We start from the raw sequence: 25,896 nt of genomic DNA, 5'->3' as shown, positions 1-25,896 counted from the left end.
ACATCTCAAGCACAGCCTAGCTACCACTCTTGCCAAGGAACCCCTCCATTCTAGACAACCCTGGGTCCACAAGAGGATTACACCCAATCACGGATCTGGAGAAGGCAATATATTTTCCCCCTCAAGACTTTCATGCTGTAAATAGCACTAAATCCACCTTCAAAATAAATCTCTAAATAATTACTGCTTTCCAACAGAACCACCTCTTTATTCTTAATATGATTCAGCTAGTTACTGCCAGCAAGGAATGGACACCCCAGGCGATGTTCACACACAAAATATTGAAACCAGCTGTGGAAGAACTGCTGTAGGAATAAAGGTTTCCCCATTTAATTGGGAAAACAGGAGGAAGCATAACATTTTACTGCCATTAATAACTTCAAGCAAGCCCGATAAGACTCTGCTACACTCTCTGAGCAGGACATGTGCTTTCTGTTACGATCTGCCACATCTAACCCCTATTGTTTGCTCACTTAATCGGGTAGGAAAATGTATGTTTCTTTACAGGATAAATGAGGCTTATTAAAATTAGAAAAACACTGCTGTAGCCAATAAGAGGCTTCTTTCTCAAACAAATGTGTGAAACTCCATATTAAATTCATAACGAAAAGGCCAAGCTGGGCCATAAAAAGATCTAGTTTAAAGCTTCTTAGAATGAAGTATTTATTCATTGGGGGGAAAACCCCAGTAATTTTTGTCTTTAAAAACCCCCAAAACATGGTTCTATTACACACAGAGTATTCAGCTTTTAAAAGATAATTCAGGTGAACCCCATTATCCACAGGGGTTCCATTCTCTGCTACAATTGTGGTTAATGGAACCACTGATATTTGGTCACTGAGACCGGGCGGGGGGAGGTAGGTTCCAGATAAAAACCAGTGAAAAGAGGCCCTAAAAACTGAGGGGAAAGTACCCTACCATGATCTGTAGGTCTCCAAGTGTCCAGCAATGCCCCCCAACAGTTCCAAATAAAAAACACAAATGAGCCACAGAATGGCTCCTCTCCTGAAAATGGTGGCCATTTCAGCTCAGTATATTATATCATGAGCCAATTGTCAAAGCACAAAAGCAAGATATATTGGCCATTTTGCTAGTCAACTAACTCTCAGCCCAACATTTCCCAACTAGTGTGCTGAACTGACCAACTTGAATCAGCTCCAAAAGTTTAAACTCCCCACTTTTGGTGCTGACTCACTTCCTTAGACCCACATAAAGGCTAAATGCAGGCTATACCTGTATTTACCTGAAATGAACAGGGCTCTGGATTCAAGACGATCCCCTGATTTCTAACATCAAATAACTTGGAAAAAATCTAGTCTTAGAGTCAGGTAAATATACCAGGAGGGATGTGAGGAACACATCCAGGACAACACAAGGCTAGGAGACAAGAACTGAAAATAAATTGTGCAATGGCTTTGTTACTGCTCCAGCAGCAAAAAAAAAAAAAAAAGGTGGATCTGTTTTCGTAGGCAGTGTGCTCAGTTCCCTTAAAAATTTTAAATGTGCTTCATAGTTTTTAGAAGTTGGAACACACTGTCTCAACCCTCTTCTCGTGAAGCATTACATGGACTGTGTTCATTGAATAATCGTGGTGTAGTGTACGTGGGTACTCCCCTCTTGCTCACAAATGCTGAACACGTGATCACAGGCAGCATGACCAACAGGTGTGTCAAGTGTCAGGGGGCAGGGACATCAGGCGCTGCCCAACTCCCCACATTTAACACAACAACAACAAATATTTATATACTGCTTTTCAACAAAAGTTTCAGAAGCGGTTTACATAGAATGAGAAATAAATAAATAAAATAAAATAAAATCGATCCCTGTTCCCAAAGGGCTTGCAATCTAAAAAGAAACATAAGACAGACACCAGCAACAGTCACTGGAGGTACTGTGCTGGGGGTGGATGGGGCCAGTTACTCTCTCCCTGCTAAATAAAGAGAATCACCATGTTAAAAAGGTGCCTCTTTGCCCAGTTAGCAGGGGTTTTATTTAGCGAACACATGGAGGAAAAATGCAAGGCGGCGGCTTTTATGTATGCACACTGATGCTATATAATAATGACATTAATTTAATAAAAAAATTAAATATTGGCTTGGGTGCAGTGATAAAAGGGATGAGAATGAATACACTTCATCCATACAAAGTGGTAATGATGATATTGGGGGGGGCAGTGCTTTGGGTGGAAGGGGAAGGGTCTCTTCTGACGGAACTGCACTCCCTCTGAAAGTTCAGGTTTGCAGGATGGGGGTGCTTCTGGACCCAGCTTTATTCCTGGATCTCAGGTGACTGGGATGTATAATTAGGGTGAATTTTATCAGCTACAGTTGGCATGCCAGATGTGCCCTTTGCTGGAAGAGAGACTGGTCCACAAACATTCATACCTTAGTGCGGTAATCTTCACTATTATGTGCACTCCCCCCACCTTCCCAACACCAAGGTGTGCACCCTTTGTGCCTTCTGCCACAGGCCTGTGCTTCGCCTGGCGCCCCCCCCCCCCCCCGCCAGTGGTGCATGCCAAAGATGCTAGCTAGGCACTTTCCTGTCTTCCCCACTGCCACTCCTGCAGGCTGCCACCACTCAGAAGGCGCAGGGGAAGGAGTGCACTCCATCGGTGTGGGGGAGGCAAGTCAGGGGCACCAGTGAGATCTGTGTGGGTCACCAGCAGCCCATGGGCTGTCAGTGAAGAACACTGCCTTAGTGACCTCAAGATTAAACTGTTGTAATGAGCTAAATATAGGGCTGCCCATGAAGACAGTTTAGAAATTGTAAGTGGCACAGAACACCCAACTTGATCTCAGATGTAAGTTAACATCATCATATTGTACTGGTTACCAGTATAACTATGCTGGTTACCAGTATGTTTCCAGCGCAGGGAGTGCCACCTTTCATATGAAATACCTTGTCGTTCAAGATCAGCTGAGACAGCTGATTCTTTGTATTCAGAGGCTAGACTGGCCTCCTTGATTGCCAACCAGGAGCTGCAGAATAACTTTCCCAGGGGCTGTACACATGGCTCCTTTCTTTCTGAATTCTGCAAGCAGATTAACACACTTTTGTTTCTATTTGCTTTTAACTACTAGTTTACATTACACTGTTGCTACTGTTTTTTGTTGATCTTCCTGGGGGTTTCTTGTTGGTGTTCTTGGTTTAACCTGGATTATTTTTAATAATTTCATCACTGTTTTATTTTGCTGTAAACCACTTTGAAATCCTTTTAGGGTAAAAGCAGTACACAAATTAAACAACAAAATCAGGGTCATCCAATGAAATCGATTTGCAGTAAATTCAGAAGAGGCCCAAAGAAAGCAACAATTAACTCACAAAACTTACTAGCACAAGATGTGTTGATGGCCACCAGCTTTTAAAAAAGGTGACAAATTCATTGAGGATATTGAAATTAAGCCATCTCTCCTCCTTTTTTACTCCCACTTTGAGCACCAGGTACAATAGGGACGGGCCCGGACCGGTCTGGAGGCCATTGTAAAGGCCTCCGGACCGGTCCGGACCTGGGTGGTCCGGTTCGGGGGGGGTGGCTTTAAGAGCGGGGGGAGGGTCTACTTACCCCTCCCGCCGATTTCCCGCTCTGGCGCCGTAATTTCAGAAGTAATTGGGGTAGCAGGATACCTCCCTGCCGCCCCTTCCCTGCTGTCGCTATGAAAAACTCCCAGGAGTCCTTTGCACGCACACACGTCACAGAGACGTGAAGCGCGCGTGCAACGTGCGTGCGTGCAAAGGACTCCTGGGAGTTTTTCATAGCGACAGCGGGGAAGGGGCGGCAGGGAGGTATCCTGCTGCCCCAATTACTTCTGAAATTATGGTGCTAGAGTGGGAAAGCGGCAGGAGGGGTAAGTAAACCCTCCCCCCGCTCTTAAAGCCACCCCCCACCCCAGTGCTGGACCGCAGTTTAGCAGTTCCGTGCACACCCCTAAGGTACAATTCCTAGATCTACTTGCTAAAAATTGCATATAATCTTAACTTAAAGGAAATACCAGAGAATTAGCAATAGTTTCAGTTCAAGTGGCAAAACAGAGAGAAAAATATCAAGCAATTCTACCCATAAGAAGTTGTGGTCAGTAGCTCCAATGTCATAGTTAGTGGTGGAAAAAAGAAACCTACCCAACAATGCAGTGAGTTTGGGAAGAAGCCCAACTTGCACCATCTTGTTTCGCAACCCTGTGTCAAAGGAAAGATTCAACAAAAGTCGAAGGGTGATGTTCAGCAGGTCTTCATGTTCACATGGTACCATTTTCACCAATTTGTCAACAATATCCATTTCAACCTGTGTGAGAAACACAGAAAAGTGAGAAATCCCAATTCCCTTGGCCTGCCAAACTCTAAATCGTCTTAATACAAATCAGATTTATTGAACAGTAGATAAAAGTTTCAGATGGCAAAATATTTTTTTGCCATCCTAAAGATGGTAAAAAGATGCAACCATAATTAAAAATGCAGCCATCATTAAAAAAATGAGGTCTGCTGAAGTTTTCTTATAAATAGCCTCCGGCTAAAAAATTAATGAAGTATATAAACCACCTTTAAGCTGAAGTTCAGCTATACATATGGCCAGAAACTCAGAAGTTTAGGCATTGAATTCAAGGGATAGGAAACTTCAAGACAGCACTGTACTACAAAAAAGAAAACGAAACAATTTTCCATTCTATAACCTGTCACTGAGAACTGCTTGTGTTCTAGGCAGCAAAATGTTGCCCTCTGTTTTAACAGATGTACGATCATAGTCAACTGCATATCATTTAAATGCCACAGTGTTTCATTTCAATTAATTTCATTTTAAAAGCAATATCCCAAAGATATGATATACAGGAATGATTGTGCTCATGTTTCCTTGTGAAAGGAACATCTGATCACAACCAGCAAGCAAGCAAATTTCTCATCTTCTCAGCAACATTTTTCTGTTATTACACATAATAATACTTTACACAGATCTCATCTGTGTGTAAAGCATGCTTATTATTTACACCTAATAAGCAAAAAGGAATGATCAGAATCCCAGAGGCAGCAGAACAGCATACGCAGAACTTGCTAGCTAAATTCAAGGGCAACTGGTACAAAATGAGCTATCGTAAATATAGTAAGATGATGAAGCTCTGAGTGATGCAGCTAAGACCACTGGGCAGCAGTACATTGAAATGGAGCATCTCCCACACAAGCCCCACTGAAATGAATAGGAGTGGAGAGTAAAATTCCATTCATTTCAAATAAGTCTGTGAAGTCTGGAGCAGCAGAGTGCATATTGGCAGCTTTGAAACCAAAAACCTAATTGCACATACGTACAGGCTTTTTCTCTCAAAAAGCAGGAATGTGCCATTTACAAACTCTGTGGTGCTGCTATACTGCAGAAGGGCCTGCTGAGCTGGATAAGGAGGGGCAGCCTCAAACTTCTTTGATTTGCCCTCCTCCCTGGCACCTTGACTCTCATACAACATGGAAATGTATATTACATTTCCTCCTTCCCCCCTGTGCTGTACTTTCAAAATAAAAATGCCTGCGGACACTAATCAAAAACTACAAGGGGTTTTGTATTTTAAAAACCCAAATGATGTGCAATTATATTAAAGCAACTCACCTGTTGTGTTTACTTGATCTGATAGCTTGCTGCACTGAGTAAAATGTGAAAAGTATTTCAATCAGTTGCTGCCAAGCAGCAAATCCCGTTGCTAAATGAATAATTAATCCTTGTTTTGCTAACAAAGCACTTTAGAGTAATTTATTCTTGGCCAATTTTAGGGAGCTCTCTAGCTTTGCAAACTTGATGACCTTTTCTTAGAATAATCCTTTAGGAACATTTCCAATCCAAGCCTTATTTAAATACGAGAGTTGCAAAAGTGCACAGGTCATTGCAAGGTTTGACTAAACATAAAGGCCCAGATCCAGAAATGGTGACCAGTGCAGAAAGTTGTGTAGTCACTACAACGCTAGCAGTTTTCACAGAGAAACTGTGGCTAGGGAAAATAAATTTTTTGCAGTTCCAACCAGCTGTATCTCAATATAAGAGCTGGAAAAGCCTGGACTTCACCCCACAATGCTTTGCTGATTGACACTATGAGGTGCTTCTGATTCTGGTTTTTATTGGATATCACGTGGTATTTCATATCAGATTTTTTTCCCCACCCATTGTTATCAGAGGCGTATCTAGGGAAAATAGCGCCTAGGGCAAGCACTGAAATTGTGCCCCCTATCCAAACATCTGACACCCATCTTTCAGATAACTTTACCATAATATCAGATGAAAAATACAAGTCAAGCACATTAATCTTTCAATATTTCAAAAACTATTTAGCAGTGGACGTAGCCAGACCAAAAAATGCTGGAAAACTACAAATTTGGGTATGCTGGGGCTCATGAAATACCCAAATACTATGTGGAGGTGTACTTGGAAAACTAAACAGAAGTGCCTGTCTAATTCTCTACTATGCATTGTAGCATCACTATTACATAAGTTTTAAAAATAAATGGAGAATTTGACTTTTCCCAGATACTCTGAAAATAATTAAAGGATATGCAGAATAAACTGTGTCACTGCTTGGAATATATTCTAGTCTTTCAGAAAGACAGTTAGAATGAGAGAAAGAGAGCAAGAAACTCCCAGTGGGCCTTAATACTATGGATTTCACACTGATTCAAAGACAAACTCACCATTAACAGCCATATTATTAAGACATCACATTTAACTCACTTTTCACAAGAAGCAAATAAATACAATCCTAACTCATAAGCTTCAGCTCAGTATTCACAAACCCTGATTCTCTGTACATCATGCCAAACTAAACATGTGTACAGTGACTTATATTATATTAATTTTTTTAAAAAATACCTGTAGCCCCTTTGGGGCGCTTCCTAAAGGCTGTGGGGGGGGGTCTGTAAAAGTTCCCCCTCCCCCTGCTGGCCTCTAGAGCCTCGCAGGGACCATCTGAGCATGTGCGGTGGCCATTTTGTTTTCGGCAACCATTTCTAATTATTTTTTTAATTTTTAAAAATGGAGCCCCCCTTCAAGTGGCGCTCGGGGCACGTGCCCTGCCTGCCCTACCCTAGATATGCCCCTGATTGTTATCTACCCCAAGATTCCATATTCTTTATATCCACACACATATACATATTTGTTTGTTAACATAAGATAAATCATGTATTATGGGTAAGATGTTTAGGCTTTCACCTGCTCCTGGAAAGGTGAGGTAGCTTTAGTGACAGTGATGTTCGGAATACTCCATCACAAACTTCATGTTTGTGGAGTTCGTGATGGAGTATTCAGCCATGTTGGACTGGCTGCTGTTGAGATGACATCAGATGTTATTCTCAAGATTGAAGCCACCTGGGGCCAATGTCCCGAGAGAGAAAGAGAGAGAGAGAGAGACTCTTGCTTCTAATATCCCTATATCAGAGAGCACCTTTATTGAAATAACCGACAAGCCAGTTTGTACAGAGTGCTGTTTGACGTTTTTTAAATTGTCTGGGTTTTTTTAAATTTATAATGGGCTGTCTACGTTTTTCAAGAACTGTTCAGGAAGAAAGGAGGAATGAGAGCTCAACTACACTAATGCATGTACAGAGATAGCCCTATTTCTCTAGAATAACCTAATATATGCAGATACAAATTGTGTTTGTTTTATGAACCTATGATGCTGACTTCTACAGAGTCAAACCATTGGTTCATCTGGCCCAATACAGCCCACTATGACTGGCTGAGGCACTTCAATCTGAGGCAAAGATCTTTCTGCTACCCAAGGGCCTTTTACCTGGGGGTGTCAAGTACGGAACTTGGGACTTTCCTGCATGATAAGCATACCATCTACCACTGAGCTACAGACCCTTCTCATAGGAGTGCATGAAGCAACAAACCATCAATATTGATATGCGTGGCTCACATCACACTAGGTGGAAGCAATGTAACCAACATGCAGATACAGGCTTAGCTACAAATGCGGGGCAGGAAAGAAATTCGGTTGTCTTGTTAATTGTCATGCATACAACTGTTCCAGCAGAGTCCACAAAGGTTTACCATGTCATTTTTGTTTTCCATGAAGATGCTGAGTTTCTTCAGAAATGACACAACCAGGATCAGCAGCTCAAAGTTATCTCGGTCCAGAGCTTTCACCAGCATGTGGACAATATTCTTGTTTCTCATCTTCAGCTCAGTGCGAGTGTCTTCCGCAAGATTCAACAGCAAATAAAGGGCAACTGCCACATGAGGGAGGAAAGAGACACAGCACTGTGAAACAAAACTGCAAGATTCATCCATAAGATCTTTGGAAGCAAGAAGTGTTGCCAAAGATTTTGTGTACTGCAAGCATCTTCTGTACTTGGACCACTGAAAAAAGACAGGAGTTGAACAGGTAGACTGTGCCCTCTTTGGGGGGGTTGGAAAATATGTTGCTTAACATTTTTAAAATAAACTCAAATATCTGCATCAGTTATCAGAATAATGTAATGGCTGCATTCTCTCAATAACATTTTCAATGAGTACTGGGGCAGCAGAGAAAAGGGCGGGGGGGTTGCCCTCTCTCACTGTGCATGCAAAACTTTGTTGCTGTTCTGGATGTCAACCAGAATCTGAACCAGGGAGTTAAAAACTAATGTTGAACCAGAACCAAATTCAATTTTTTAATTATTAAACTCCCCAGCAGAAAGAGCTCTACAGCAAAACCCTTGTCTATCTAATAAAACAAGATGCAAATTTGTCTTAGGCCAGGTTTCTCATATTTTCTGCAGAAGTCAAGTCACCACAGAATCAGCACTGAAAATGATTTATTAAAAAGAGCTCCCTGCTTTCAGGTTACAAAGGACAGAGGCTGCATAGATCATATCACACTGCTTATATCAACTAGGTAGCAGCTAGCAACCATTGGCGGAGGACTGGAGTATAGTAGCTGAACTGAAAATATATTGAACAGATTGCATTATTATCACAAGTTTATGACAATGAGATTTACTTGTTAAAATTTTCTTATATACTGCCTCCTCCAAAGACTCTAGGCAGTGAACAACAACACCAATAACAATTAAAATAATTTATTATTATCATAATCATCATTATCATACGGCAACACCTGGTAAAACAGGTGGGTCTTAAGAAGGGCCTTTAAAGCAGTCAGGGAGGGGTCTGAACGAATCGGGGGGAGGGGGAGGGAGAGTGTTCCAAAGAAGAGGGTTGGCCACAGAGAAGGCTCTCCTATGGCCCAGGCACCACGCACTACACCAGGGCCTGGGACACTGAGGAGGGCTAGCTGAGAAGACCTCAAAGGTTGGGATACAACTGGCTGAGACAGGCAGGAAATATACAGGTGCTAAGCCCATAAGGGTTTTGTAGGTGAGAACCAGCACTTTGAATTGGACCCGGAAGCGAACAGGCAACCAGTGCAGCGACCATAAAAGAGGTGTGAAAAAGGTGGGTGGCAGTAGATTTGATAATCTACTACCACCCATGAGGAGGCGGGCCGCTGCTTTCTGGACTAGCTGAAGCTTCTGAATCATTTCCAAAGGCAACCCTAGGTAGAGCGCATTACAGAAATCCAAATGAGAGCTAACAATGGCATGAGTTACTGTTGCCAGGGCCTAGTGGTCGAGAAAAGGCTGTAACTGGTGAACCAGCTAGAGCTGGGCAAAGGCACACCTGCCCATGGCCTCCACCTGCTGTTCAAGCAGGACCCGAGAGTCCAGAAGGACCCCCAGATCATGAACCACCTCTCTCAAGGGAAGTGCAACCCTTGCATCTCATGGCAGAGAATTCCACAAGTTGATTATGCATTGTGTGAAAAAGTACTTCCGTTTACTGGTCCTAGATTTCCTGGCAATCAATTTCATGGGATGACCCCTGGTTCTAGTGTTATGGGAGAGAGAGAAGAATTTCTCTCTATCCATTTTCTCCACACCATGCACGGTTTTATAGACCTCTATCGTGTCTCCCCGCAGACGTCTTTTTTCTAAACTAAATAGCCCCAGGTGACATGAGAGATTTGATTACACCTAATGCTTTTGAGTAAAGTCTTTCAATTTTCACAATATAAGGAATATTCTGCCGAGGACAAAATAGGAAAACTGTGTGAGCTATGAAAGGTGTCAAGTCACAATTTGGTTTCCTCAGAAGATGCGGCCTATAAATGATCAAACTTTAAACCCCCTTAAAATATAATACTAACAAACAGGAAGGTTTTCAGGATCAGAGGATGATCTATTACTTCCTTTTTAATGTAGCTAAACTAAAACAGCACTCCAGTTCTGATTAACAAATATCACAACAGTGTTAAAATATAGAATGTGGACACGTACAACCTTTTAGCATTTGCTACAATTGGCTATTTGGAAAAAGTAGCTACTCCATAAATTCATGCCGTGAGAATTAGGAGTCTGTACCTCGAAGTAGCTGCTCTTGCTTGACAACCAGACCCTGGTACTTTTTAAAGGTTTTTTCATATTCTTTTTTCAGAGTTTGATTATCAGGGTCTTCATCAAGTGCATATCTGGAGTTAAGGAGATTTTTAACCATAAAAAAAGACAAAGAAGAGAAACCAATAATGAGTTCTTTGATCATTATATGATATATACAATTACAAGCAACTTGATATTACTCCAAAATAGTATCAGATAGCTCCTAGAAGTTACTAGATTGCTCATATTATTACTATTAATTAATTTGCTATGTCAGTGACACAGGATAGTAGCTTTGTAATTGGTGATGAATGGGGAGAAACTAAGAAAAGCCTACTAATTACAAAATGAAAGGATATCAGCTTTCTTCTTCTTGGTGAGTTCTTCCTGCCAAAGCTCATGTCTCTTCAGCTCATGATCAATGATGTTCATACAGAGAGCTCCAATTTTGTAGTGTGTAATGAGTCCATGAAACTGAGAAAAGCTATATTAAGAAAAATACCAATGTGAAAAACCAAAATTAAAACCAAGATGCCTAACTTCAAATCAAAACCTTTCCCACCATTCACCCAAACATAGACCAATGACATTGTAACCAGTCAGGTTTTACTTTGTACTACAGCTTTCCCATTTTAAAATATTGGCTGACATACTGCTCAAGGATGTCAGTTCAGTAAAAACAGGTTGCTTACCTGTAACAGGTGATCTGGTAGTGGTTCCATACATTCATAAGGTCTGGGTTCAGGGCCTGCGCAGACCATACTTTGGATAGAATTCTCTAGCTCCTCGCAATGCCCAACTGCCAGCAGCGCGTGGCTGCAGTACCCTTAAATGGCGGTTAGGCATCCCCTTTCCTCAGTTTCTTGATAAGCCATTCAGTGTGACTGAGGAAGACTGGCACTACGATTTCGAGTAGAGGTAGATATAAAGATGTCACAAAGGCAAGCACCATAGCTTATTCTCCTTGTTCACCCAAATATGCAGTGGGGATGGATGGGCGGGTCTTATGAATGTATGGAACCACTACCAGATCACCTGTTACAGGTAAGCAACCTGTTTATCTGGATAGTAGTTCCAACATCCATAAGGACTGGGTGAATCACAAGCTGTATAGTATGGTGGTGGGTGCATGAAGCTACGGTAGGATTCTCTTTAAAACCGCCCGTCCAAATTCAGTCGCAGCTGCTAATCTAATGTCCAAGGCATAATGCTTGATAAAAGTCTGGTGTGATGCCCACGTGGCTGCCAAACAGATGTCCTGAAATCTGATGCCCGATAGGTGTGCTGCAGAGGTTGCATAAGACCTGGTGGAGTGAGGCCATATCTTAGAGGGCAGAGTAACATTCTGCAATTCATAAGCCTTCCTTATCAGCTCTACTAGCCAGAATGCCAACTTCTGGAGGCTGGCCCCTATGCCGGCCCCTCTCACAGACAAATAGGAGATTCATCTTACAGACCCGTTGTGTAGCTTTCAGATAGTACAGCAGTGCTCTTCTCACATCCAGAGAATGTATTGCCTTGTCAAGCTGTGTCTCAGGATTCTTAAAGAAAGTTGGTAAGACTATATTCGTATTGAAGTGGAAATCAGTGATGACCTTTGGTCTGAAGTCCGGATCTAAACGCATTATTACACGGTCAGGGTGAATCACGGTGTATGGTTCATCTATCCGGAGGGCCCCGAGTTCACTCACCCTTCTTGCCATGGTTATTGCCACTAAGAATAAAGTCTTAAGGGTTGTTAATTTCAATGACACAGAGGCCATGGGTTCAAAAGGGGCCTCTGTCAGTGCCCCTAGGACTAGCGAAAGGCTCCATTTCTCCGCAGGTTGTCGGACAGGCGGGTATAGATTATTTATTCCTCTGAGGAAGTCCTTACATTTAGGGTGCGTGAAAACAGTCTTGCCATCCCAACCTGCGTGCCGCGAAGACAAAGCGGCCATGTGGACCTTTACTGAAACATTAGCTAATCCCGCTCTCTTCAATGAGGTGAGATAAAGGAGTATGTCCTCAAGCTCAGCCTGTTTAGGTTGAAATTGATGTTCCCGAGCATAGGAGCAAAATCTACGCCACTTTGCATTGTAGTTCTTTCTCGTAGATACCCTACAAGTGTTCAAAAGGATCTTCTTCAGAAGCCTATATTCCAAGCTGTTAGATTCAGTACTGACAGGTTGGGGTGGAGGATCTGGGCTAGATTCTGTGTAAGCTGATCTTTCCACTTGGGGAGGCATATGTAGGTCCCCTTCGACAGTTTGAGTAGCTGTGTGAACCAGGGCTGGCAAGGCCACCACAGAGCAATCACAATTGCCCGTATACGTTCCTGGAGGAGTTTGGCCACAATCCTGGGAAGGAGCGGAGTTGGTGGATATATGTAGAAGAAGCTCCTTACCCATTGATATTGAAAGGCGTCACCCTTGGAATGTCTGCCCAGACCCATTCTGGAACAGTAAACATTGCATTTCTTGTTGTGTTCTGTCACAAACAGATCCACCTCTGGCCACCCCCAGGTTACAAACAAATCCTGAAGGATCTCTGTGTGTAGTTCCCACTCGTGTTGTTGCAGTACAATGTCCCCGAATCCGCCAAGCAGTTTAGGCTCCCCTTGATATGTATCACTTGTAAGTGGAGATCTCTCGGAATACACCAATTCCATATCTGCAAGCTTAGGTTGCATAGTGCACGTGACACTGTACCCCACTGTTTGTTCACATAGGCTATTGCTGTGGTGTTGTCCATCTGTAGCTGGACCACTGTGTCCCGTAGATCGTTTTGAAACATGAGCAAAACCCTGTATGTAGCTAGTAGTTCCAGGAAGTTGATATGCATGAAAGCCTCTTTCCAATTCCACAGGCCTTGAGCCCTTCTGTTTCCCATGTGGGGGCCCCAGCCCCGCATGGACACGTCCTTCGTCAGGGTACAAGATAGTAACAGATTCTTGAATGGTACCCCCTTCAAGAGATGAGCCTCTCTTGTCCACCAATGTAACGAAAGCAGGACCTTTCGTGGTAGAAGAAATCATCTGGTCTGCGGATCGCGTTTCGGACGGAAAAGACGGAGGAACAAAAACTGTAAACTGCGCATCCTTAACTTTGCATAGGGTACTGTAGTGGTGCATGAGGCCATCAGGCCCAGAAGAACCTGTATTGTCCTCGCCTTCTGTAGTGGCGTCACCTGGAATTTTCGTACTAGGGCGCATATGCGTAGGTACCGCTCCTCTGGTAGATGCGCCATCTGCTGCAGCATATCAAGACGCGCTCCGATGTACTGTAGGCTTCGTGCTGGAGTTAGATGAGATTTCTTCCAGTTGATCTGGATCCCTAATTCGCTTAGTAGTGATTTCACAACCTCTATGTCGGAGATTAATTGCTCTTTGGTTTTGGCTGTTATGAGCCAATCGTCGAGGTATGGGTACACCAACAGGCCGAGTACCCTTAGGTGAGCAACAATGACTGCCATGCATTTTGTAAACACTCTTGCTGCCATCACTAGCCCAAATGGCAGAACATTGTATTGATAGATTTGCGTCCCTAAGGTGAAGCGTAGATACTTCCGGTGGTTCTGCTGAATGCCTACATGGAAGTACGCAACCTTGAGGTCGAGCATTGCAATCCATTGCTCTTTGTGGAGCAGGGAAAGGATGCTTTGCAACATTGTCATGTGGAATTTTTGTGCTTCAATGTATTGATTGAGCCAGCGTAAGTCCGTTATTGGACAAATCCCTCTGTCTTTCTTTGGAATCTGAAAGTATCGGGAATAGAATCCCGACTGGCCCTGAGCCCACTGTACTGGTGATATGGCCTCTTTCAGCAGTAATTCCTGCACCTCCTCCCGCAAGACAGGAGTATCTGGTGTGAACCTCATCCCCTGGAATGGAGAAAGCTCCTTGAACTCTATAGCACAGCCTGTCGAAACAATTCTTAAGACCCACCAGTCTGATGTTATGCGGTGCCATGCTTGAGCATGACTGGCCAGTTTGATGGTATTTCCGGCAGGCGTCAAGGTGATCTTTCTCCTCACGCTCTTGCTGGTGTTGAATGTCTCGCAGGGAACTGAGGCCGAGATGTTGTCGGTCAGTGGGCTCTGTAACAGATCAAAGCTGCTGCTTCGGTTGCTGGGTCGCTTTATTGCGGCCTTGTTGGTTACTCCTGTTCCGTGGCTGGAACTGTCTTCAATTGTAGCGCTGGTATTGGCATTTGTAATATCTTCGATCCGGTTGACGATAATAACCCTGCCTCTTTTGATAGGGCTGGTACCTTTGATATGACTGGTACCGAGTAGAATTAAATTTCTGGTTCGTGAAGAAGCGTGCCATCAATTTGGATTTTTTCCACTGCTCCATGGTTGTATCTGTGTCATCCGAATATAGACCTTTTCCTCCAAAAGGCAAAACTTCAATACGGTCTTTCATATCTTGCTGTAGTTGAGTAGCCCTTAACCAGGCATGACATCTCAAAACAACTGTGGATGTCAAAGTACGCAACTCGGACTCCGCTAAGTGCTTTGCGTTAGCCAGTTGCTGTCTTGTTGTAGTAGTTGTACATAAGAAGGTAGCTTCAAATTTCTTCAGAAATGTTTCGTGATCTAAAGATGCCCGTTGGTCATAAAGAAGTTCCCACAGCAAGTGAGTGTACTTACCTTGGCAAGCGATATAGTTCGCAATTTTTATTGAGAGGCAAGCAGTCGAATAGGTTCGCCTTCCCAACACGTCCAGTTTGCACCCTTCCTTGTCTGCTGGGGTCGTATGACGCTTACCCCCTTTAGAGGTTGTAGCGCAGTCTATTACCAAGGAGTTTGGTGTGGGATGTCTGATCAGATACTCATTCTCCTCCTCCTGGACACGGTATAAAACTTCTAACCATTTGGAGGTCGGTGTCGATGTCTGGAGTACCTCCCAAGCAGACTTGGCTGCCCGTGAGATATGAGGCAGCATTGGCAGATACACTGGCTGTAACCCCAATGCCTTGTTCATCATATTATACACTGGATCATCTAAATCCAGTGTCTTCTACTTCACATCCAAGCCAAGGACACGGGCCATTTCCGCAATTTGTTGATGATATCCCTTCATCTCCTCATTTGGAGAAGTGGAAGGGATTGCCGCAACCTCGTCACTTGGATCAGGTAGTACGGGTTCCTCTGGAGCGTCGGGCTCCATTGTGTCTGATGAGTAGCCATCTGGATTGTCGTCATCATCATCATCATCCTCTGAAGAGGGAGGCAGCGGCAAAGCAGGAGGAACATCGTCTCCGAACCATGAAGAGGCATCCTCCCTAAGAGTGGGAATTGGGTGGTCTAGCAGATCTGCCTGGAGCGAAACAGACCTTATAGATGGCACCTCCTTTTGAGGGAGCTGTGTAGTTTGTAGGCAAACTGACTTCATCTTCCTAATAACTTTCTCCGGTTCTGCTGGCCAATCGGCCTGCAGTGAGACTGTCCTTTGTAAAGTTATGGGAGTGGTAGTTTGCACTGCCGATTCCTTTAACACCCTCGGTGAATGCATTTGTCCTCTTTCAGACAGCCATAACTGGAAGAGAGAGTACTCATCTGGGGAGATGGTGCAGGTATTGCGCCACCCTTCCTGGGGTAGAAGGCCTGTTGTAGGAGTAGAGGGACATGTAAAGGACAGGGTTTTCGAGACTGGAGTGGTGTCTCTGAATCCCTGAAAGGTGTATGTGGAGGGGGTAGTCTCCTCTGACCGTAGCATGTGGTGGAGAGTGTTCTCCTCACTGATGTCATGTGTTGGAGGTTGAACCTCAAAGTCCATGTCATGGTCTGGTATAGGCTCGAGTTTATCATCATGGATTATTACCACTGCCTCATACTGTTCCGCGTTGGCACCGAGGTCGGTCTCGATCATTGCTTCCTCGTGCACTCATCCAGCACATAAAGATTCGATCCCACTTCCGATGTCGATGTCGTCTTCAACCTCGTAGCCTCTGCTGTAAGCATTGTTGTTCCAAGTATATTTGAAGTCAACTCAGCTTCCGATGTCGAAGCCTCTGTTGTAGCAATCTTTGGCATTGGGGTCACTTTCGATGTCAATGGCTTTGCTGGTTTCGACGTCGATGCTGGTTTGTGTCTCGATGTCGACTTTGACGTCGATGGTTCTGTTGACGCGAACCTAGACGTCAATGGAGACTGATTTGGAGTAGGGGCAGGCGAAAGTGAGGCCTCTCAGCGTCGAGGGCTCCGATAGGTCTGAAGCCCCGTAGGGGAAGGTGTGTGTTCGGAGCCAGTCACGACCTCCTTCGCCTGGTGCTTCTTAAACCTTTTCTCTTCCGGCCCTGTCCTTGGCACTGAGCTCTTTCGTTTCCGAACCGGTAGGGTCCCCTCCGGTTTCTTAAAGGCTGGGCTGTAGCCGGAGTCGATACTTTTGAAGCCAAGGAGTCGGCGTCGTGGTGGTCTTTGTTGATTTCTTCGACGTAGAAGCAGCCAGAACGGCGACTTTAGATGACGCAGACTCCGAGACTTTAGACTGCGTCACAGCAGATCTCGAGTCTGAGGCCCCTCAATGCTTAGACTGCAATGCCTGCTCCATTAACACCACTTTAAGGCGAGCAGCTCTGTTCTTTAGAGTCTGCTTATTGAAGGTAGAGCATATGGAGCAACTAGAAATATTATGGGCCTCTCCTAGACAGAATAGGCAAATCTCATGCCCGTCCGTGGAAGGGATTTTCACGCGGCAATCGCGGCACCTTTTGAAGGTGGTTTTCTCCCTTGGCATTTCCTTGTCTAAACTCATGGAGAGCCAAACAAGTTAAATTTATTTTGGGTCCGAAGTGTTTACCAAAGAGAAGTCCATGGACGTTCCGAGTCGCTCACCAGAGAAAACCGTCCGTTCCAAGTTGCTCACCAGGAAAGTCCGTCATCCGTTGCGAGTCTTCTTTAAAAAAAAAATAAATCAGCTCGTCTTTGCCAAGGATTGTCCAAAAGGTTAGTAAAATTCCGTGCTAGTTGTAGTTATCTATTTAGTAATCTCTCTGAGGAGCAAAAGTTTCCCGAAGATGTGATCGCTTTGGCGGTCAACAAGAAACTGAGGAAAGGGGACACCTAACCGCCGTTTAAGGGTAATGCAGCCATGCGTTGCCAGCGGTTGGGCGTTGCAAGGAGCTAGAGAATTCTATCCGAAGTATGGTCTGCGCAGGCGCAGAACCCAGTCCTTATGGATGTTGGAACCACTATCCAGATCGTGTGCAAACGTTAAAATTTTTGCAACTAGAAAAATTGTGCAAATGTTAAACAAGAATCAGCCCAGTGAAAATAGGTTTACTCTTGTGTAACACCATCTGCACAATTTTTGCATTTGTGTAACTTGCATGCACGCAGTATTATTGGGCTGATGTACCCTTGTTAGGGATGTGCACAGAACCGGTCCGTGCACTCCCGGGAAGGCAGGAGTTGCTTTAAATGACAGGGAAGGCGCTGCCTGCCTGTCAATCCCCACCCTGCCGCTTTTCCCCACCAGCGCGCTCCAGAAAAGCAGGTGCATGCACGCCGGCCATGAGCGTGGCAACGCTGCTGGGGCTGCAAGCAAGAACACTGCAGCCCAGTGCGTCCGCTTTTCTGGAGAGCGCTGGCGGGGGGAAAGTGGCGGGGTGGGGGTTGACAGGTAGGCAGTGCCTTCCCTGTCATTTAAAGCAACCTCTCCCCACCCTCCAAACTGGTTCAAATGTTGGTGGATGGAATCGGTTCAGTGCTCCAGGAAGGGAGAGCCAAGTGGTTCCGTGCACATCCCTAACACTTTTGTAGTATGTCAAGCCATTAAATTTGCAAAGCACTTTCATATACATCATGAATTAAGCATACCTTGAGAAGCAGAAAAATATATAAATTATATTAGTAGCAAGTTCTACACTTTGTTTCCAGTCTTCTCTTAGCACTCTGGCCAAAGCACCAAGTGCAGTTTCTAGAAAGAAAGAAAAGATCAATTTCAGTAACAGACTGCACAGCTTTTGGCTAATTTTCTTATGCCTAAATAGAGCTATAGAATCAATAACCCTCTTGCATCCACTGGTGTCCAGATTAAAACACAGAAACATCTTTTAAGCAAGATGAAGGGTGATCTGGAATTCATGAGAAATTCATTCTGCAGAAATCTAAGCTTAGCCACTTGAGAAAATCAAGGTGGTCACCCACACTACATCTGCATGAATCACAATGTGGTTAGAAATGCTTATCCATTTTCTCCCAATTTGGGCTCCATCACTTGTGAAGACTGTGTAAAAGCAGATGGAAAGCAATGAAAGCCACCAAATCTCCATTAAAACCTACAGCAAGCAACCCTTGCCACCTAAGAGCTTTTGAAACATGAAATTTTTTCATCTTATTTGCAACAGAGTCACATTGCACCCTGCCAATGCTACTTTATGTTAGACACGAACATGATTGCTATGCCGCTACCATTATTTCAAATCTTATACTGCCCAGGCATCAAAAGGTTGGAAACAAGCAACATGAAAAGAAAAGAGGAGGGAAGGTGGCCAATAGTAATGTGCAAAATCACTTGCAACTGGCCCCTTCTCTCCCCCCCCCCCCCACCCGCAGAATACAGAAAACAAGAATAGGAGTCAAGATGACCAACTGTAGTCAGGACCAAAGAGATTGACAGAGTACTGAAAGAGGCTAGACCAAAAAAAAAGCATGGAAGACATGTTTAGCAAAGATGCCAATGTTATCCATTTCAGATCCTCAGCAGTACAGGAGACCACTGAATATTGTGGAAGTAGCATCCCATGAAAATACAGCAAATGCTAGACTATTCAAAGCTAAATCCTAACCTGAAAAATTGGGTTAGGTTTCTGAGAGGTGGCATCGGCTGCTCAGTCACTTTAATTTTTAAATCTCCAACTCCACAAATAGGCATTGGGGTGTGCAGAACTGGTTAGAACCAGCCCGGTTCAGACTTGAACTGGACCAGATGCCAAAAAGGCGGTGCCGGTGTGAGTTTGAGCAAAACCGGCTCTGATTCTAATGGAACCGGTCTGGCAGTTTGAGGTGTCATGCTTGTAAAGGGCAATACGGTGATTCTTCCCCATTACAAGCAAAGGGGAGAACCTACTAGCCTTTAAAAAAAACTCTTCATGGTGGTGGCGAGAGGGCACCTTGTCATCAGAGGCGGTGGCAGCAGTACAGCTCCTCCAACCTCCGGACCAGGTTCAGCACATGCGCAGAGGTTAGAACCAGGCTGCACTGGAGTGCCAGACCCAGTCTGGAAGTCAGAGGAGCTGCACTGCCGCCACAACCTCTGCCAATGTGCCCTCTCGTCGCCCCAACTAGAAGTTTTTTTTGAAAGGCAGGTAGGGTTCCCCCCTTTGTTTGTAAAGTGGAATCCTCAACAGGTTCCCTTTTACAAGCATGCCCCCTCAAACCACTGAACCAGCATCCCATTTTTTTGCATTCGGTCTGGTCTGAGTCCAAATCAGTTGAACCAGGCCGATTCTATTCAACCTAGGTTCAGAAGCTATTCCCCTCAGAGGATGGAGCCACTCTGGGAAGAGAAGAAGGTTTCAAGTTCCCTCCCTGGCTTCTCCAAGATAAGGCTGAGAGAGATTTCTGCCTGAAAGCTTGGAGAAGCTGCTGCCAGTCTTTATAGACAATACTGAGCTAGATAGACCAATGGTCTGACTCAGTATATGGCACACCCCTAATGGGCATCCCACACCATTGCTCAGCTGAGATGAGCCTGAGGACATGGGTAAGCTGATGGGAGAAGTTTGCCTTACCACCTATTGTCTTGAACCTTGCCCTACATGGCTCATACAATCTAGCAGGGAAATTCTTGGAGAGGGTCTTATTAGTATCATCAATACCTTTCTGAGGGAGGGCAAGATACCTCATCTCAAGGAGGCAATTGTTAGGCCACATCTGAAGAAACCTGCATTAGATCCCTCAGAGCTAGACAATTTACAGGCCTGTCTCCAATCTTCCATGGTTGGGCAAGGTGATTGAGAGGGTGGTGGCTTCTCAACTCAAATCAAGAAGAAGCAGATTATCTGGACCCATTTCAAACAGTTTTCGGAGAGGCTATGGGTGGAGACTGTGTTGGTCGGCCTGATGGATGATCTCCAATTTGGAATCAACAGGGAGAGTGCGACCCTGTTGGTCCTCTTGGATCTCTCAGCGGCTTTTGATAACATCAACCATGGTATCCTTCTGGACTGCCTGAGGGGGTTGGTGTGGAAGGCACTGCCTTGCAGTGGTTTCACTCCTACCTCTTGGCTAGATTCCAGATGGTGTTGCTTGGAGATCGTTGCTCTTCAAAGTGAGAGCTATTATATGGAGTCCCACAGGGCTCCATTCTATCTCCAATGCTTTTTAACATCTACATAAAACCACTGGGAGAGATCATCAGTATGCTGATGACACCGAGATCTATTTATCCAGATCCCATTCATCAGGAGATGGCTTAATCTCTCTAAATGCTTGCTTGGAATCAATAATGGGCTGGATGAGGGAGAACAAACTGAAGTTGAATCCAAACAAGATGGAGCTACTCACTGTGGGAGGCCAGGAAGTGGTTTAGATCTGCCTGTTCTAGATGGGGTTACACTCCCTCTGAAAGATCAGGTATGTAGCTTGGGAGTACTTCTGGACCCACACCTCTCTCCCTGATATCTCAGGTTGAGGCATCTCAGGTTGAGGCAATGACCAGGAGTGCTTTTTATCAGCTTTGGCTGATATGCCAGCTACGTCCATTTCTCAAGATGAATGACTTTAAAACAGTGGTGCATACGGCTTGACTACTGCAATGCACTCTATGTTGGGCTGCATTTGTACATAGTTAGGAAACTGCAACTGGTGCAGAATGCGGCAGCCTGGTTTGTCTCCGGGGCCACCAGTAGAGACCACATTACTCTTATTTTAAAAGAACTACAACTACACTGGCTGCCAAACAGTTTCCAGGCAAAATACAAAGCTCTGGTCATTACCTATAAAGTCCTGAATGGCTTGGGCCCAGGGTATTTAAGAGAGCACCTTCTTCTGCATGAACTCCACCATCTATTAAGATAATCCGGGGAGGTCTAGTTGCGACTGACTCATTTGGTGGCGACCCAAAACTAGGCTTTCTCTAGAGTCTCCCCAAGGCTCTGGAACACACTTCCAAATGAAATTAGGATCTACCCATCTGTGTTATTCTTAAACAACTTTTGAAAACACACCCGTTCCATCAGACTTTTAGTTTATGAGGTTTTCAAATTTTATTTACAGTAATTTTAATCTGTTTTATATTATTTTGATATTTTAGCTGCTGTTTGTTTAGATTGCAAACCGCCCCAAGATTTTATAGAAGGCAGTATATAAATGTTGTAACTAAAATAAATAAAGTGGGGTTAAAGATTTAACAGTTAAAGCAACTGAGCAGTCCATGCCAGTTCTAAGCTGAGAAGTGGCTGCAGGCTTGGAGATCTAACTTCTAAATCTCCAGCCTCATCTCAGCCGGGAAATGGTGTGGGATGCTTATTTGCAGGGTCGAGGATTTAGAAATTAAGAGTAGCCTGTGCCAATTCTCAGCCGAGAAGTGGCATGGGTTGCTCATTTGTGGCACACAGTCTTGGTTATTCGTGTGGTTGAGGATTCAGAAATTTAAAACAGTTTTCTCTTTAAATCCCAAACAGAAAACTCCACAAAAGACCAAAACTACTTCTGTGGTAGTGAAATCTGCATATAGAAAGTTGGCCTGCAAAAAATCAAAATGGCAGAGAGATCCAATAACTGTGGATCTCCTGTATAAACTCAGACATGTTTTAAGGCAAAGATCCTATGAATCATTACCAGGTTCTCCTCTCCTATGGCTTCTGAGTGTGACCTTGTTTCTCAGTCATCCAATACCCTCCAAGTTATAAAAGTCAAGCCATACAGAAGGCTTCCAGTCTTTAACTAGTTCTGAATAAGATCACAGTAGTTCATAGCATGAATGATTGATTACAGAGAAAACAAAAAGAATAAGAAGTGCCAAACCAACTTTACAAATGCATCCTAGAGAAATAATCAAAAGAAAAGAAATATGAGTAAAATAACCAAGAAGCATCAATTTATTAAAATCATTGACAGACTTAACGTAGCCTCTATTAAAAGTTAATTATTTTATTTATTTCTACATCTATATCCTACTCTTCCTCCAAAGAGCCCAGAGCAGTGTACATGGTTATGTTTACCTTACAACAACCTGTAAGGTAGGTGAGTCTGAGAGATAAGATATAATAGGGATTCAAGATTAAAATAAATTCCTATTAACTATAAATTCAAATCAATCTCGCTAAGCTTGTGATGATTGCCAATGTCGCCATCCATATTATTAATAAAATTACCATTAAGCAGCAATTCTTCCAGATTATCAGGATTCCTGGCCAGCTGAAGAATGAGTGCTGAGCCACGCACCTTATCAGGAATATCTTCATATAGCAGTTCTATGTATTCATCCATGTCATTGATATTGGCGACTTCGTCAATCTGAAATCAGGCAATATAAAAGAAGAATACTGAGAACATGTCATGAAACAAACCGTAAGTACTTTCACTCATGTTTAAACCTTTCATACAAGGAACATTCAAGCAAGTGGTTAGGGGGAAGATATTTTATATAAATAGTTCTGAAGACCTTGAAAACTGGATATTCATGAATACTTCACAGATGGGAAAATAAATATTATAAAAGTGTATTAATTTTACTCTTTATTTGAGCCCAAGTTACTCTATTTTGAAATTTATTTTCCACTCCCCACCCCATCAGTTAAACACATATACACACAAAGTTAGTTAGTTAGTTAATGGATTTTTATACCGCCCCAAACCAAAGTCTGTTAAACTGCAAACAAAGCGGGGGGGAGGGGACAAACCTTGTTTTGAATAAGAAACCCCTAAAAGATAATTAAGAAGATCAGGGTAAAAATACCAGAAGAATATTAATAACCTTTATGCTCTTTCTATATTAACGACAAGGAACAAAATTGCCATAAGTTAAAACCAAACTAGCAGAATTATCCTGCGAACTACCTACTACCAACTTTGAAAGAGATCTGTCTAAAGCAGGGGTTCCCAACTAGGGATGTGCATGGAACCGGTTCTGTGCACTCCCGGGATGGAGGATGGGTGGGGAGTTGCTTAAATGGCAGGGGAGGCGCTGGTCCAGGCTGCAAGGAGGCATGCTGCAGCCCCATGCACCTTTTTGGAAGAGCACTGGGGGGGGGGCGCAAAGCGGTGGGGGGGGGCGCAAAGCGGTGGGGGGGGCGCAAAGCGGTGGGGGGGTGCTGGCCGGTAGACAGCGCCTTCCCTGCCATTTAAAACAACCCCCACCCTCCAATCTGGTTCGAAAAGCCGGTTGCCGGAACTGAATCAGCGCTCCTAGAATGGAGTGCTGAACGGTTCCATGCACATTCCTATTACCAACAAGGGGTAACCCTAGGTGTACTTGAAGGCTTCCAAGGGGTATGCAGAGCTCTCCTGCCTCCTCACGCTGGAGCTCTTATTTATTTCCCATCTGAGAATCTCTCTGGCTTGAAGTCAATGCCTCCTCAGCAATCTATCCACTGCAAAGGAGGAGAGAAGAAGGTGAAGACCCTCCTCCTCTGCTCCCAATTGGCTAAGTGCTGGAGTTCAGCATACCCATACCTTTAGCTTAACTGACAGACTTCAGAAAATTAGCACTGCATACTCCAATTGAAGTTAATAGGCCCATTAATTTGAGTAAGACTGCTTACAAGTATTTTAGTGTGGCTGTGAGTCAGTGACTATAATAACCTGTGCCCCTAAGTGTAACACATAAATCTGTGCTCTTTTGTATGTGTGTGTATACAGGTGGACCTCCTTATCCACAGTTTCATTATCCGCAGTTTCACATATCTGTAGTCAGGAAAATGACACCTGACCTCGGCATACATGGGGGAAAACACACGTTGACCTCGCATATCCACGGGTCAGGGGAGGCTGGAAATGACCGGGGAGGTAATTTATGGCTGCCATTTTAGGAACTGGAGCCACAAAATGGCTCCCATTTAAAAAAAATAAAAACCCAAAATGTACAATTTTCAGCCACTTTAGGCACAGTGTGACTTGGGGTGCAGCAGAGACTGGCAAGGCACTCCTCCACTCCACCTCCCCCCGCAGAAGTCAGCCGTTTTCAACTGGGAACCTAACCCCCATTTCGACCGGGACCCTAACCGCCCAGAGAACTCGCGTTTTGGGAGGTATAAAAAATAGCAATAGCACTTAAATTTATATACCGCTCTATAGCCGAAGCTCTCTAAGCAGTTTACAATGATTTTAGCATATTGCCCCCAACATTCTGGGTGATTGATAAACAAACAAACAAACAAACAATAAAAAATCCCATAGGGCTCAATGATTCAATATTCACCATTTCAATATCCGCAGTACAGCCACGGAACGGAAAAACAGGTTGCTTACCTGTAACAGGTGATCTGGTAGTGATGCCTCGACATTCATAAAAATGGGTTCTGCGCCTGCGCAGGACACTTCGGGTAATATCGATTAGCTCCTCGTGACACCTTTTAACGAGCCGTGCAGTACCTATACTGGCAGTTAGGCATCAGTTGCTCAGTTTCTTAATGGCTGACAACAGTTTAAAGAGTCGATGTCATCCATAGGGACCGTAAGCTGGCGATGATGATTAGCACCACAGTCGTTTCAATCGCTTGCACTCTGTAGCAGGGTTGGCCGGGAGGGTTTTATGAATGTTGAGGCATCACTACCAGATCACCTGTTACAGGTAAGCAACCTGTTCATCTGGATAGTGAGGCCTCGACAGACATAAAAATGGGTGAATCACGAGCTGCCTGAATGGTGGCAGGCAATGCAAGCTATTGAAGCACCCTCTTTAGAACGGCCCTGCCAAATTGTGCCGCCTCTACAGAACGAAGGTCCAGTGCATAGTGCTTCACAAAGGTTTGGTCCGAGGCCCAGGTGGCTGCCATACAAATATCTTTGAATTTTATTCCTGAAAGATGAGCCGCGGAGGCCGCGTGAGCCCTTGTTGAGTGGGCTCTAATAGTGGATGGCGGAGTGACTCCCTGAATATCATAGGCCATCTTAATGAGTTCCAATATCCAAAAGGACAGCTTTTGGCAGGATGGCTGAAGGCCCCGGTTTTTCCCATTCAAAGCAATGAAAAGATTCTTTGTCTTTCTCATATCTCTTGTTCTTTGGAGGTAGAAAAGGATGGCCCTCCGCACGTCCAGCATGTGTAAAGAAGCTTCCAGCGGTGTGGATGGATCTTTGTAACAGGTAGGTAAAACTACGTCTGCATTTAAGTGAAAATCAATCTGAAGTTTTGTGTTGCCATGCTTGGGCATGGCTTGCCAGTTTGATGGTGTACCTGGTTTGCAACAAGGTGATGTTGTTCCTTGTGGTTCTGTTGGATAAGCTTGGCTGTTTCGGTTGCTTCAGTTCCGGTAACTGTGGGCTCTGGGAGCAATCAAAGATGTTGTTTTGGCTGCTGTGCCGGCTTATTACGGCCCTGCTGTTCCGGCTTGTTTCTTTGTGTGTAATTTTTGTGACTGT

The 25,896-nt window shown here is 44.2% G+C and overlaps 1 protein-coding gene across 2 annotated transcripts in view; it reads right to left on the bottom strand.

Annotated features, from left to right (window-relative positions):
• KIFAP3 (kinesin associated protein 3) overlaps nt 1-25,896 on the bottom strand; it is a 155,750-nt gene that overhangs the window by 114,083 nt on the left and 15,771 nt on the right. For both annotated transcript variants that reach the window (XR_008306215.1, XM_053246268.1), the window contains exons 5-10: nt 22,689-22,830; nt 18,187-18,286; nt 10,743-10,867; nt 10,369-10,467; nt 8,018-8,196; nt 4,120-4,282 (exon numbers count right to left, since the gene is read on the bottom strand). Coding sequence is in view for 1 of the 2 variants with exons in the window: in XM_053246268.1 (XP_053102243.1) it covers nt 4,120-4,282; nt 8,018-8,196; nt 10,369-10,467; nt 10,743-10,867; nt 18,187-18,286; nt 22,689-22,830 (808 nt within the window). In the remaining variant the exon portion in view is untranslated. The remainder of the gene's footprint in view (nt 1-4,119; nt 4,283-8,017; nt 8,197-10,368; nt 10,468-10,742; nt 10,868-18,186; nt 18,287-22,688; nt 22,831-25,896) is intronic.

The sequence above is a fragment of the Hemicordylus capensis genome, chromosome 4 (assembly GCF_027244095.1).
Source record: "Hemicordylus capensis ecotype Gifberg chromosome 4, rHemCap1.1.pri, whole genome shotgun sequence".
NCBI classification, from domain to species: domain Eukaryota; kingdom Metazoa; phylum Chordata; class Lepidosauria; order Squamata; family Cordylidae; genus Hemicordylus; species Hemicordylus capensis.
Note: the sequence above shows the minus strand (reverse complement) of the source record. Positions and strands in the feature narration are given on the sequence as shown.